Genomic DNA, 14,148 nt, shown 5'->3' with positions numbered 1-14,148 from the left:
GTTGATATCATTAGCAGTGATTATTATAATAGATGGCAGGATTGTGTGGCAGAGGAACACAGGGGTATCCCGAGAAAAGGGATGGTTAATAGAAAAGGAAGAATGTTCATTTACCTTTTCCATCAAGAGTAATAAGTTCTTACAGTAGAACCTAAAAAGTACCATAGATTCTTGTCTGATTACAAATATGTCATACTGTATCAGGTGGATATCTTCATTTTTTTTCTTGAAATTTATTGTGTCCAAAAGTTTTGACGCTAGTTATTAATTTTTAGTTAATTGATACCATTAATTTCCATTTATTTTTCTGCTAGGCAATAGTGTTCTTTGTTTTCCTTATCCTAAATTTATCTGCTACTCAAAATACCTTTAAAAAATATATTTTTATTGATTTCAGAGGAGAAGGGAGAGGGAGATAGAAACATCAATGATGAGATAATCATTGATAGGCTGCCTCCTCCATGCACCCCCACTGGGGATTGGCCACCTGGGCATGTGTCTTGACTGGGAATTGAACCATGACCTCCTGGTTCATAGGTCAAAGCTCAACCACTGAGCCACATCAGCTGGGCTCAAAATACCTTTAATTTTCAGGATTTGATGGGAAAGTTTTATTTTTTTCTTTTAAATTAAATTCAAACTTATTTTGAAAAGTTATCAAATAGTGATGTGCTGAGGATCCCATTGAAGATGGGGAATTTGGCCAGATGAAGAGGCTATTGATGTAGAGATATGTAGGTGAACTCTAAAGTTTAGGATGAAGCCTAAACCTCTTTTTGAGGTCAATCCAGTTTTTCCTTTTCTTTTTTGCAGACACTATATTTTCAATTCTGATACTTGGTTGTCTGTACTAAAGTAATCTTAAGAATTCCTTTGACGTATCTGATATTCTTACTTTTTTCTCCTTAATGTCTTTTAGGAAAACTGTTATTTTATATTTTATGTATTTTAATTCTTATGATTAGAAATAAAAATAGTTATTCATGTATAATGATAATTACTATTTGATTAGTTGTAGAAAGTATATTGAGACATATCTCTTCAGATTGAGTTACTTTATTAAAAAAAAAAAAAAGAGCCAACTTTTCTCTTTTCATGTTTCACAAGCATATAACCTCTCATTTATGGACATTTTTCCAAAAGACTGATTGTTGCTAAGTTAAATTTATTATTTTCTGCATATGTCAAAAGATTTATTCACATGTTTATATTTAAGTATTGTCATGTAAAATAAAATGAAGACACGTTATTTAATAGTGGCATGATCACCTGCTTTTATTTTTTCCCAGGAGGATAGCAAACAAGCTCAGTTTTTAGCCTTGGCTGTTGTATACTTTATCTCTGTTCTTATGGTCTCGAAGTACAGAGACATTTTGGAACCTCAGAATGAAAGGCGTAGCCAGTCATTTAAGGGAACTCTTAGTGAAACTGGGACTTTATCACTTCCTGGTAAGTTTCCATATTTTAGTCCCTGGTATCCAAAGTTCAAATAAAATGTTACCTGCTTATAGTAGTTAAAATATTGATTATAGAATTTAAATCCATTATATAGGAAGTTGAGAGCATGTACTTTTTTGATTGTCTGTTAATCCTCCCTGAGGATATTTTTTCCATTGATTTTTAGAGAGGAAGTGGGGGCGATAGATAAAGAGAGGGAGGCAGGGATGGGGGGGGGGGGGGGGGGAGAAACATCGATGTGAGAGAGACACATCTATTGGTTGCTTCCCGCATGTGTCTTGACTGGAGCCAGGGATCAAACCTGCAACCAAGTACGTGCCCTTGACTGGGAATTGAACCCCCTCTGGTGAGCAGGCCGATGCTCTAATCTCTTAGCCACACCAGCCAGGGCTTATTTTTATTAATCACTAAACTTTTTATTTTGAGTACCATGTAGTTAGTTGCAATTAAGAGATTATTTCTGTTCTAATCAAATGAGTCATTTGATTAAAAGGTGAGAAGATGTTATCCTTTGCAAGTAAAATATTAGACATTTTTGTTCATGTAAGCATTTGTTGTGAAGAATAAATAACTCATATTCTCTTATCAGAGACAGATTTGGTAAGTAACTGTAATAATTGGAGTTATAGAAGTAGCTGCCAGCTGTGTTTAGAGAAGTAATTATTGCAATAATAGGAATAGTTGCCACCCAATGGAGGCTCTTTATTTATTCAATAAATATTCATTGGGTACCTACTAGGTACTTGGGTATATTCATGAACAAAAGAGGAAAAAAGTCTTCCCTCATGGAGCTTATCTTCTAGTGAGAGGAAATAGAAAATAAGTACATGTAGTAAATAAATTATATAGTATTTTAGAAGGTGATATGTATAAGAAAAGAAAATAAGTCTGATGGAAAAATACCAGGAATATAACCAGGAGAAATGGGCTGTGGATATTTACTTGAAGGAAGATAGGGAATTATTGGAGGGTTTTGAGTATGGGAGTTAAAATTGACTTATGTTTTTAATAGATACATACAGGATTCTGTGTTGAGAATACACCTTGGAGGGCAAGGAAAACCCAGTGTGTTAGTTACATACTGCTGTGTGACACATTACATTGAAGCTTAGTGGCTAAACCACAATTCTTCTTCTTCTTTTTTTTTTGCTTTGTTCCATTTATTTATGCGTTTATTGGTTAATTCTTTTTAAAAAAAATATATTTCTTTTATTGTTTTCAGAGAGGAAGGGAGAGGGAGAGGGAGAGAGAGATAGAAACATCAGTGATGAGAGAGAATCATTGATTGGCTGCCTCCTGCACGCCTCCCACTGGGGATCTAGCCCGCAACCCAGGCATGTGCCCTTGGCTAGAACCGAACTTGGGACCCTTCAGTCCGCAGGCCGACGCTCTATCCACTGAGCCAAACCGGCTAGGGTCATTGGTTAATTCTTATATGTGCCCTGACCGGGATCGAACATGCGACCTTGGCATACCAGGACGATGCTGTAACCAACAGCTACCTAGACAGGGCTGAACCACAACTCTTTAGTCTGTGTCATGATTCTGTGAATTTGGTTTGGACAGGACACAGTGGGCACACAGCTGATATTTGATGGGGTTGGAAAGTCTGAGATGGCTTTTCTACTCATTAATCTAGTGCCCGAGTGAGGATGGCTGCAAGAGCTGAGGCGGATGGACTGAAATGGCTCACCTGGGGATATGTCTGGGGCCTTGATACTTGTTCTCAGCCGAATTTTTTGGTTTCCCTCCATTATTTTGGAGGGCCTCTATCTCTTCTGATGGTTTCTCTATCTGTTTTCTTCAGCAGGGTAGCCAGATTGCTCACTGAGATATTCAGGAACTCCTAGAATGTAGCCTCTGCCCAACCTTATTAGAGCTTGGGCACAGAACTGTCTGTTGCTACTTCTGCGTCAATCTATTGGTTAAATAAGTCTGGCCCAGCCCAGATTCAAGGACTTCTCAAATGGAGGCATGAGCCAAGAGGACCATTAATGTAACTGTAACATAACCAGTTATGAGCATGTTGCAGTAATCCAGGCAAGAGGTGGTTTAGGGATAGACTAGGGTGGTGGCTGTAGAGCTCGTGAGTAGTAGTCATATTTTGATGGTAGAGAAAACAAGATGTTAAAATATTAGGTGTGGCTATGGGAAAGATGGAAGGTAGTCAAGAATTATAAGGTACAGATGGATAGACTAGAGGTGAAACATGTTCAGGGGAAGATAAATTCAGTTTTCCCCTACTGGTGGCTTTTAGACATAGAAGATGTAGAGTAGGCAATTATATGTAATAGTCTGAGGGTTTTTTTTTGTTTTTTTGTTTTTTGATATTTAAAACTTTGAGGGTGAATGAGACCATTAAGGGAATAACTGTTGAGAAAAAGAGGACTAAGGACTGAGTACTACCAGTAAGTCCCTCCAACTTAAGAAATCAGGTAGAGGAAGTAAAAGAAAAGAAGGAACAACCAGTGAGGTGTTGTGTAAGCCAAGTGAAAGAGTATTGTCAAGTTGGAGGGAATAATCAGTTGCTGCTACTTTGCCAAGTGCTATTAGGACTGAGAACTGACCATTTAGCAGGATGGAGGTTTTTGGCAACCATTGGCAAGATGCATCATTTTTGTTGGAATGGAGTGAGCACCTGATTGGAGGGAACAAAAGTCAACGAGAAAAGTTGATGCTCCTTGTTGACTAGATTTTGAGGATCATTGAATTGTTCATGCGTAGAGGAGGAGTAACAAGTTTTCTACTAGAAGAAACCATGTTTGAGATAGAGGTCTTGGGGTTACTGTTCAAAGAAATGGCAATGTATAAAGGCATGGAAGGCCAAGCTTTGTCTCATGTTCAGCAGATTGTAAAGTATAATATGTGATGGCATGAGTAGCAGGAGATAAAGTTGGAAATGAATAGTCATCTGATGAATATTTATTGACCACCTACTGCTTTCCAGGAATTGTGTAGGCCCAGGCATTATTAGAGGTGCTGGAGAGAAAGCTTTAGAGAAGACAAATTCCCTGCCCTGATGAAGTTTACTTTGTAGTGGACTTATATTATTGAAGAGCCTTGTGCCTTATCCTATGGAGTTTGGACTTTTTTTTGTAGGCCAATAGCTTTCAACCTTGCATTGCTATTTATTGTATGTCATGTTCAGTTTGGAGGGTTTTCTCAGATATATTTTATTATTTACTAGAGGCCCGGTGCATAAAAATTTGTGCACTCTGGGGGATCCCTCAGCCTGGCCTGTGCCCTCTCGCAATCTGGGACCCCTCGGGGGATGACCATCTGCTGGCTTAGGCCGCTTCCTGGGGGGATTGGGCCTAAGATGGCAGTCAGACATCCCTCTGGCAGCCCGGGAGCCCTTGGGGGATGTCCACTTGCCAGCGGGGAGCAGGCCTAAGCTGCAGTCGGATATCCTTAGCGCTGCTGAGGAGACGGGGGAGGCTCCCACCACCACCGCTGTACTGGCAGCCGTCAGCCTGGCTTGTGGCTGAGCGGAGCTCCCCCTGTGGGAGCGCACTGACCACCAGGGGGCAGCTCCTGCATTGAGCATCTGCCCCCTGGTGGTCAGTGTGTGTCATAGAGACCAGTCATCCCCAATCGTTCTGCTGTTAGGGTCAATTTGTATATTACCTTTTTATTATATAGGAGTGCCTGGCCAGCCTGGGTGAGTGGCTGATGGCTGTTTGCAGGCTGGCCACAGCCCCTTCAGAGTGGGTGTCCCCACGGGGGGGCCTGGCCAGCCTGGGTGAGGGGCTGATGGCTGTTTGCAGGCTGGCCAAGCCCCCCAGCAGGGACCCTCACCCCATGAGGGTGTAGCCAGCTTGGGTGAGTGGCTGATGGCTGTTTGCAGGCTGGCCACAGCCCCTTCAGGGTGGGGGTCCCTGCTGGGGTGCCTGGCCAGCCTGGGTGAGGGGCTGATGCCTGTTTTCAGGCTGGCCACAGCCCCTTCAGGGTGGGGGGTCCTGCTGAGGTGCCTGGCCAGTCTGGGTGAGGGGCTGAGGGCTGTTTTCAGGCTGGCTAAGCCCCCCCGCGGGGACCCTCACCCCATGAGGGTGTAGCCAGCCTGGGTGAGGGACTGATGCCTATTTGCAGGCTGGCCACAACCCCCAGCCACCCAAGCTCCCAGTGGAGGCTGGCTGGAAGGAGGTATCTGGAATTTATTTATCTTCTATAATTGAAACTTTGTTGCCATGAGCGGAGGCCACAGCTGGCCTAGGGCGGGTGGGAAGCTTGGCTTCCTCCATCGCCCAGGCAACCAAGCCTCTGGCTTGCTCCAGCTCCGTGGCTGTCGGCCGCCATCTTGGTTGGGTTAATTTGCATATAGTCACTCTGATTGGCTGGTGGGTGTGGCTTAGGGCATAGTGAAGGTACAGTCAATTTACATCTTTGTCTTTTATTAGTGTAAATTATTTTTATTTTTTAATTATGTCATCTAATTTTATTATAGGTACAATAACTCAGAACATTTTATAGATTATGTAATTTATTTTTGCCTTTTAGAACATGCCATACATTTCATAATTTAAAATAATAGATGGCTATGGGATGGAATATATCTTTTTAAAATTGGTTCTAAACTTTTTTTATTTGTACTTTTCTTCTGTTTCTGGGTAAGATCTAGAAAACACCCCAGCAGCATCCAGCCCATTAACTCCAGTATCAGTGGAAGAATCCAAAAGCACATCATCTGCTCGAAGGAGGGACTCAGGCATTGGGGAGGAAACAGCCGCTGGCTTGGGAAGCAGTGTGGATGCAACTTCTCCAAGTGTCAGTGCAGGCCCAGATGCAATCAGTGAGGTGCTGTGCACTCTTTCTTTGGAAGTCAATAAATCTCAGGACAACAGAAATGATGGAGGAAATGAGATGGACAACAAGGCTGCACCATCAGTTCCAGTTTCAAAAAATGTCAACGTAAAGGACATTCTCCGCAGCTTGGTTAACATACCAGCAGATGGAGTCCCAGTGGATCCTGCCCTTCTGCCACCGCCCTGTCTCGGCGCTCTTGGTGATCTGTCTGTTGAACCACCTGTGCAGTTTAGATCTTTTGACAGGTACTGTAACTAATTTCTGGTTTTTGTGTACTTGTATTTATAAATTGCTAAGATTTAAAGGGTAACAGGAATTTATGCAAATTTTGTAGCTTCAACATTAAAAACTTGTTTTGAACTAGTTTTTAAAAATTACAAGGATATTTTTGTTGCGTGGTTTGTATACCATTTCAAATTTTTATTAACACTATCAGTGATTTAAAAATAATTTCAATATGACATTGTCAGTTATATGTTAAATAATTTTGTTGTTGTTGTTTTTACCCAAGGTTATTTTTTCCATTGATTTTTAAAAAATATATTTTATTGATTTTTTTACAGAGAGGAAAGGAGAGGGATAGAGAGTTAGAAACATCGCTGAGAGAGAACATCGATCAGCTGCCTCCTGCACACCCCTTACTGGGGATGTACCTGCAACCAAGGTACATGCCCTTGACCGGAATCAAACCTGGGACCCTTGAGTCTGCAGGCCGACCCTCTATCCACTGAGCCAAACCGTTTAGGGCTGATTTTCTTTTTTATTACATATTTTTATTGATTTCAGAGAGGGAGGGAAAGGGAGGGAGAGATAGATACATCAATGATGAGAGAGAATCATCGATTGGCTGCCTCCTGCACGCCCCACCCTGAGGACTGAGCTAGCAACCCAGGCCTGTGTCCTGACCAGGAATTGAACTGTGACCTCCTGGTCAACGATGCTCAACTATTGAGCCACTTTGGCCGGGCTCCATTGATTTTTAGAGAGAGTGGAAGGGGGAGGGAGGGAGGAGGAGGAAAGACAGAGACAAAAAGAGAGAAAACATGGATGTGAGAGAGACATATTGATTGGTTGCCGTCTGCATGAGCCCTGACAGGGCCTGAATATTGAACCTGCAACCCAGGTATCTGCTTGTGACCGGGAATCAAACCCTTTACTCTTCTGTGGATAGATATTATTTTTATCCTTTATAGGTGAAGAAACTGAGGTAAAGGAAAATTCAGTCTCTTAAGTGCTTATGCTAATAAATGGTGGAGCTAAGATTTGAACCATGGTGGATTCATTCCAGACCCTCTCATTTGGCTGGCAACGCAAAACATACTTGCTGATCTATGAGGGATTGGTGATGGTTTTATTTTCTATATACAGTAAATACTATGCATCCATTAAAGAGAGGAAAGCAGAACACTATGTATTGATGTAAAATTATAATGAAGATATGTTATTAATGAAAAAAGCAGTGTACAAAATTTGAAATTTATGATCTTTTAAACAAATAGATAAACATGATTACATATGCCTGAAAAAGAATACACCAAACTGTTAATAACAATGGCTATATTTTGATGGTTGGAAAAGGTGTAAATGATCAGGTTTTTAAAGTATTCTCAATTTTATAATTTGAACATTAATTTTGGCTCAGAAATGATTAAGAGTAGATTTTAAAATTTGATACATCTTACTAATATAATTAAAGAAAGGTGTTTTCTTATAAATGTCCCAAATTTCGTTTATTTTGGCATGTATTTTTTTTTTAAATAGTGTAGAAATTAAACTATGCCTTAGTGACTTCTTCAGTGAGTAGGTTATGGACGTATTTAGGAAATCATACTTAGGTAACACATATTAAGCGGTTTGTTGAAATAGAGAGGGATTTTGGTGGTAGAATTTTTCAGGATGTTATTTGGAACTTACATGTCTGGTATGCATTTAACATATTGTCTGATGGCAAGCCAACTGCTCTGCGTTTACCCCTCTTTTTCCTAGCAAGAGACACCTCTTGAAAACTCTTTTCATGCAGCTATAGACCAGTGGAATATCTTTGGGAATTTCAAAGCATCCCTCTGATCATGTGTTTATCTCTGGAATGCTGTGTCAGAAATCACAACTCTCCTCATATCTTAAGAATTATCAACTCTCAAGCAATAGCTGGAAAATTTAGAGTAACAGCTACATGAGTGGAACCTTGCTGAAAGGCTGCCAGGTTGTGGGCCTTTTTGGATGGCAAGGTGTTTGTGTTCATTCCCATGCCAAAATTCTTGCTCTTATCTAATTTGAAGATCCTCTCTGGTGATTAGTGGATGCCAGGGATTTATCTTGATAAAGTTCAAGGGCTTGTCTGGCTTTTCAACTAGATCCTTAGGGACTAAAGTGCTTGGTTTAAAATGCTCTTTTCTCCTTTACTGAACTATTTGCATGTTAAATAAAATAGCATTTATGAGAAAGTTTGTGATATTTGAAACTGATGTGATTCTGAAATGGAACTTCTGAACCTTAGTAATCTGGAAGAAACTGGTGCTTCTTGTCTGTTGTTAATAAGTATTAAGAAACTTTCAGAAAAGTCTCCCTAGTTCATGTAAAAAAAAAAAAGTCAACAGTGTTTGCGATTTCTTTTTGTGTGGAACCTTAGGAAAATTACTTGTTTTTCATCTTTAAGATGGGGATAAAATGTGGCACTTTACTCACAGAGTGGTTGAATATATATAATTTATATATGTCCTTAGCATAGTTAAATATTACTCATTAAAGTTAGTGAGTTTTAAAGAAGAAAGCTATAATATGTAAAACCTTATAGTTTAATATTTGGCTTTTAATTGAAAGTTCAGAACAATAACTTGCATAACTAAAAGACATATCTGTCTTCCAAATTGATTTTGCCAAAGGGTTTGAAGTGCTTTTTGTTAAAATTGATGGCACATATTTAAAATTTAGAATTATTTGTATTTTAAATTGTTTCTTAAGGAGAAACTTAAGCTGTAGCTTGAGAATGGTGCTAGAAATATCCCTGCACATTGCCTAGCCTATAGGCTCTCAAAGTTGTGTCAGATATATGTTGCATTTTCTTTGTGTTTGCAACGTGGTACTTTTTAAAAAAATGTGAAATAATTTGTCCTTGCATGATTAAACTTGAGTAGTAGTACATTTAAATTTCTAGATTATTTTTTTAAACTGTAAGGACATGTTTTACTAGTTTGGATTTATACTTATGTATGTGATACATATGATAGCTTAAAATCCCATCTGTTGACAGTTTTAGTCTTTTACATGGAAACTTTATAATAATGACAGTAGATGGTAAAGAAAATGAAAATATCATGAAATCTGCCTACTGATTAATGTCCTTTTATTTGGGTTCTTATGACTTTGAATTTTTTTTGTTTTTAAGTGGCCCAAAGCTCTGAAGCATTATTATGTTACTTCCTCAGAAATGACTCGAATCAGTCAGTGAATTTGGAAATTGATTAACTTTATTTTTCTATTATGTATTAAGTACATAGCTGGGCTAGAGAATGCAACTCTTTCCATTTGTGAGCAGATATATTTTTGTATGTTAGTAGCATACATAGTTTTATATTTTGGAAAACTTTATTATTATTATTACTTATAAATGATTATAATGTAGAATTATGTTTAAATGTTAATATTGTGGCATGGTTGCACAACTGTGAATATACTAAAAACCTTTTATTTGTACACTTTAAATTAGTGAATCGTGTAGTATGGAAGTTACAGCTCAGTAACACTAAAAAAGATCAATATGAGGAAACAGTTCAAATTAGAGGCCTTTGTTTAGACAAACTGAATTGTAGACCATTTCTGCCGTTTAATTTGGTACGTTATTTTACTTTCTGAGCTTTACTTTTTAATTTTTAGATGGGAGTAATATGTATGTTAGGCTTGTTTTGAGAATTGAGTAATAATTCTTGGCATATGTCAGTGCTTAATCATAGCTATTAATAATTTAAAGGTTTATATTATATGATTGTGTGGCGGAACAAAGAATAGTGTACCATGAACTTTGACTTGGAGAGGCTGGGGAGGCTTGTCTTTGAGCAAGGTTTTGAAAGGTGAGAAGGAAGCTTGCTGGTAAGTAGGACTAAGAGGAAGGCATCTTGGCAGAGGAATAGCATATACAAAGGGTGGGCGTTGTGAAGCAATGCACATGCTCAGGAACCACAACAGCATATTGCAGAAGCATGTGAGGAATGCTGGCTTAAATGTCAGCCCCTGTAGGAAGCCACACTTCAGATGTGTCAGGAATGGGAACATTTGAAAGATCTTGTACAATCAGTATTTACTGAACTGAAATAAAGAATAGGTATTATTTGTGATTGAAAGTATTATTAATGTCAGTAGTTTCAAGGATTGGAAATGAGGTCAAATTTTTTTGTTGCCTTTATTTACATTTTTAATCATAATTTTATTTTTTAATATTTTTATTATTTTTTAAAAGTTCCATTGAATTTATTGCAGTGATCTCTTATTATCTTTAATCATACCGTCTTGGAGAAATAGAGATTGTGCATATTATGGAACATATAGTACATTTTTTTCTGTCACCAGTTTTCCAACATTTCATAATAAAAAGGTTCACGCATTTAAAGAAGTTGAAAGAATTGTACAGTGAACACCCACAGACCCATCACTGAGATTCTACAATTAGCCTTTAACATTATTTGCTTCATCGTATAATTCTCCATATATCCATCCTTCCACCCATTAGTTAATCTTATTTTTTGATGCATTTCAAAGTAAGCTGCAGACATCAGTTCACCCTCAATCAAACATTTTAGCATGCAGATCTCTATCTAGAGATCAATACAGTTTTTTAAGGTAAAATGTGCATTCAATGAAAGCCAAAAATTTTAAGTATACTACTATTTGATGAGATTTATACTCCTGTCTTAACTCAAATCCCCAATCTAGATGATTCTTGGAATCTCCCTTTTGCATCTTTCCTGCCAATGCCTGACCCATTCTTCCAAGGCAGTTATTGTTCTGATTTTTTTTCTGCCACAGATTAGTTCTGCCTTTTCTAGAACTTCATGTGAAAGGATATACAAAGTTGGCATTCTTCAGTTTAAGGCTTCCTTCACTTAACATAACGCTTTTGAGGTTCACCCATGCTATGTTTATCATCAGTTTCTTCTTATTGCTGAGTATTGTTCCATTGTATAAGCATACTACCGTATTTTTATACATTTTTCCTGTTTGAAGGATTCTGGGCTATTGCAGTTTTTGATTGTTAACAATAAAGCCTCTTTGAACATTTTGTGCATATTTTTTTGTGGACATAAGTTTTCTTGAGAAAGTTCTTAAGAGGGGAATTGCTGGTGCACATAGGGTAGATTTATGTCTTAAATTCAATTATAGAAAAATAATTTCACTTTTATAAATATTATTTTCTATTGTTCCTATCATTACTTACCTGTTGTATGAGTAAACTAGATATTGCTGGTTCTTTGTTTTGTGAGCGAATGTGGAAGTAAATTGTCCATATTTCTCCTTTCTCCTCCCCCCAAAATAGGTTGCTAGGGAATAGGTTAGAGGTTTTCTTAAATAATACATTTCTGCCTAGAGTAGAAATGTGCAAATTAGATTTTGTATTGTTTTCTGAATTTACACCAGCACATGTGTACACACACATGCGCACACACACAAGGGTCATGTTTACTCCCCCTAAAGTCAATAATCTTCATCTGATATAAGCTACCATGATTTAAGCACACCATTTTGGGTTGAGGGCTCAGGTGGCTGTTACTTCTATTTTTTAGTGTATAGTTAACATTGGCAGTCACCCTTATAATGATGTGACACCAGCCACCCCCAAGTACATTGAATAAGCCATGCCTAGCGCCAGAGAACTTGATTTAATTGGCAACAGTGTTTGCTGTCACATGATAGGCACTGAAGTAAAACGAAACCTATTTCACTTTGTATTATCTCTTTTTGATATAACAACAAAAACAAAATGTGTTTTTAAAGTACTGGAATTAGATAATTTCCACTTTTGAATTTATTGGGAATAAGTATCTGAGTAACTTTATTTAGAAACTGAATACTTTAAAGCTGTTAAGGGAATACTTGAAGCTTGCAATACTGTCAACAAAAGATGTGATTAAATAAATTGAATGTTGAAGACTTTAGGCTTATGGTTAACACCAGGTAATTAAAAGTAAGCACTGCTGTGGGAGTGCATTATATATCAGCTGTCCTCTTTACCTCATTAGCTGGGTTTTTGCATGTTTATGGAGCTAAGTTCAATTAAAAATGCCTTTTAAGTTATGCTTAATAAAGCCTTTTAGTTATCATTTTGTTATAAAGTATTACACTTTAATTGAAATTTGTATATCATAAATACCTGTGTTTGAATATATACAAGGTGAACAGATTTGATTATTTGATATTTTTGCATCTAGCATTTATATCTTTTATTATCTATATTTATCTAAAGACAGTCTTGGATTTAAAAATTGGGTTGTATAGATGTTAGAAATATTTTTTATCTGCATTTTTTAACCTTATAAAATTTTAAGCTTTTATGATTTCAAAAGCATACTGGGCCTTTAAGATCCTTGTTGAAGCGTGTTGAGCTTTCTGCTTCAATTCTGAGGTTAAGAAAAAGTTAATTACTTTTCCACTTGAGTGCTAAAAGTCCTTTTTTTATCTATCTTTGGTTATATTTTATTTAAGTTAGATAATCAAAGATGATCCTAAATGTAAAGAATGTTATATAGTAAATATAAGTTTAAATGTTAAAATGCATTATCATATTTCCATATAATATTGTCCAGATTCTAAAAAAATTGATATGCAATAAATGTGAACACCATTGAAGAGGTTTCTTATTGAGAGAGTATTCTAAAATGTATGTCAAAATAGAGATACGGGAGAAATTAGATAAAGCAGTTAGTTTCCTATTTTCTATTTTAAATTTATGTGATTAACTTAGGTTAATCTTCTGTATTTTGAAATAGGTTTCCTTTTTTATTACAGAAGTGTCATCATTGCAACAAAAAAATCATCAGTCTTACCTTCCACTCTTACTACAAATGCACCTACCAATGCTGTCAGTGTGGTTTCTTCAGTAGATTCTGCTCAAGCCCCAGATATGGGAGGAGAATCTCCTGGTGAGTTTATCAGTGATTTAAAAAAAAAAAAAAGGTTTTAGATCCCATTTTAGCAAAGCTTAGGATTTTTGATAAAGTTAAGAAATTTTGTTAGGCATGTTATAAATCATCATGCTTTTATACTGTTGCTCATTTAATAAATTTCTGAATACATTTGAGTAATAGCAAATGAGTTAAATCAATGAATTCAGTATTTTCTCCACAGTGTATGACAAATTGGATGCTGCTGCTCTAAAATACTCTTTTCTGTCTCCTGCACCTGAGAAGATTTGTACAGATAGTGGTTTATATAAGAAAGTTTTGGTGACATGTGGTCTTTTAATTTGGTTATCAGTTATCAAATGTTTACTTTTTTCTTCAATATTTTTCTGAACTAGAGACTTGGAATGCTTGCCTGAAACATAGCATCATTCTAGCATTAGTTACAGTAGCTTAATAACTCCTACTGCAGTTATTACTTTTATTTTATTTTATTTTTTAAAATATATTTTTATTGATTTCAGAGAGGAAGGGAGAGGGAGAGAGAGATAGAAACATGAATGATGAGAATCACTGATCAGCTGCCTCCTGCATGCTCCCTACTGAGGATTGAGCCCGAAACCCATGCATTTGCCCTTGACCGAAATATAACCACGGACCCTTCAGTCCGCAGGCCGATGCTTTTTCCACTGAGCCAAACCGGCTAGGGTCTACTGCAGTTTTTTAAAAAAATTTAAAATTATTGGGTGACATTGGTTCTTAACATTCAAGTATACAA

General features: G+C 37.2%; 1 protein-coding gene across 4 annotated transcripts in view; it reads left to right on the top strand.

The window, feature by feature from the left end:
• LRBA (LPS responsive beige-like anchor protein) overlaps nt 1–14,148 on the top strand; it is a 554,804-nt gene that overhangs the window by 124,236 nt on the left and 416,420 nt on the right. For all 4 annotated transcript variants that reach the window (XM_070415300.1, XM_070415301.1, XM_070415299.1 and 1 more), the window contains 3 exons: nt 1,290–1,449; nt 6,071–6,506; nt 13,258–13,391. In XM_070415300.1, coding sequence (XP_070271401.1) covers nt 1,290–1,449; nt 6,071–6,506; nt 13,258–13,391 — 730 coding nt within the window. The remainder of the gene's footprint in view (nt 1–1,289; nt 1,450–6,070; nt 6,507–13,257; nt 13,392–14,148) is intronic.

This window comes from Myotis yumanensis, unplaced genomic scaffold (assembly GCF_028538775.1).
Source record: "Myotis yumanensis isolate MYYU_CA2020_CCGP unplaced genomic scaffold, mMyoYum1.0.hap1 SCAF_5, whole genome shotgun sequence".
NCBI classification, from domain to species: Eukaryota; Metazoa; Chordata; class Mammalia; order Chiroptera; family Vespertilionidae; genus Myotis; species Myotis yumanensis.
Note: the sequence above shows the minus strand (reverse complement) of the source record. Positions and strands in the feature narration are given on the sequence as shown.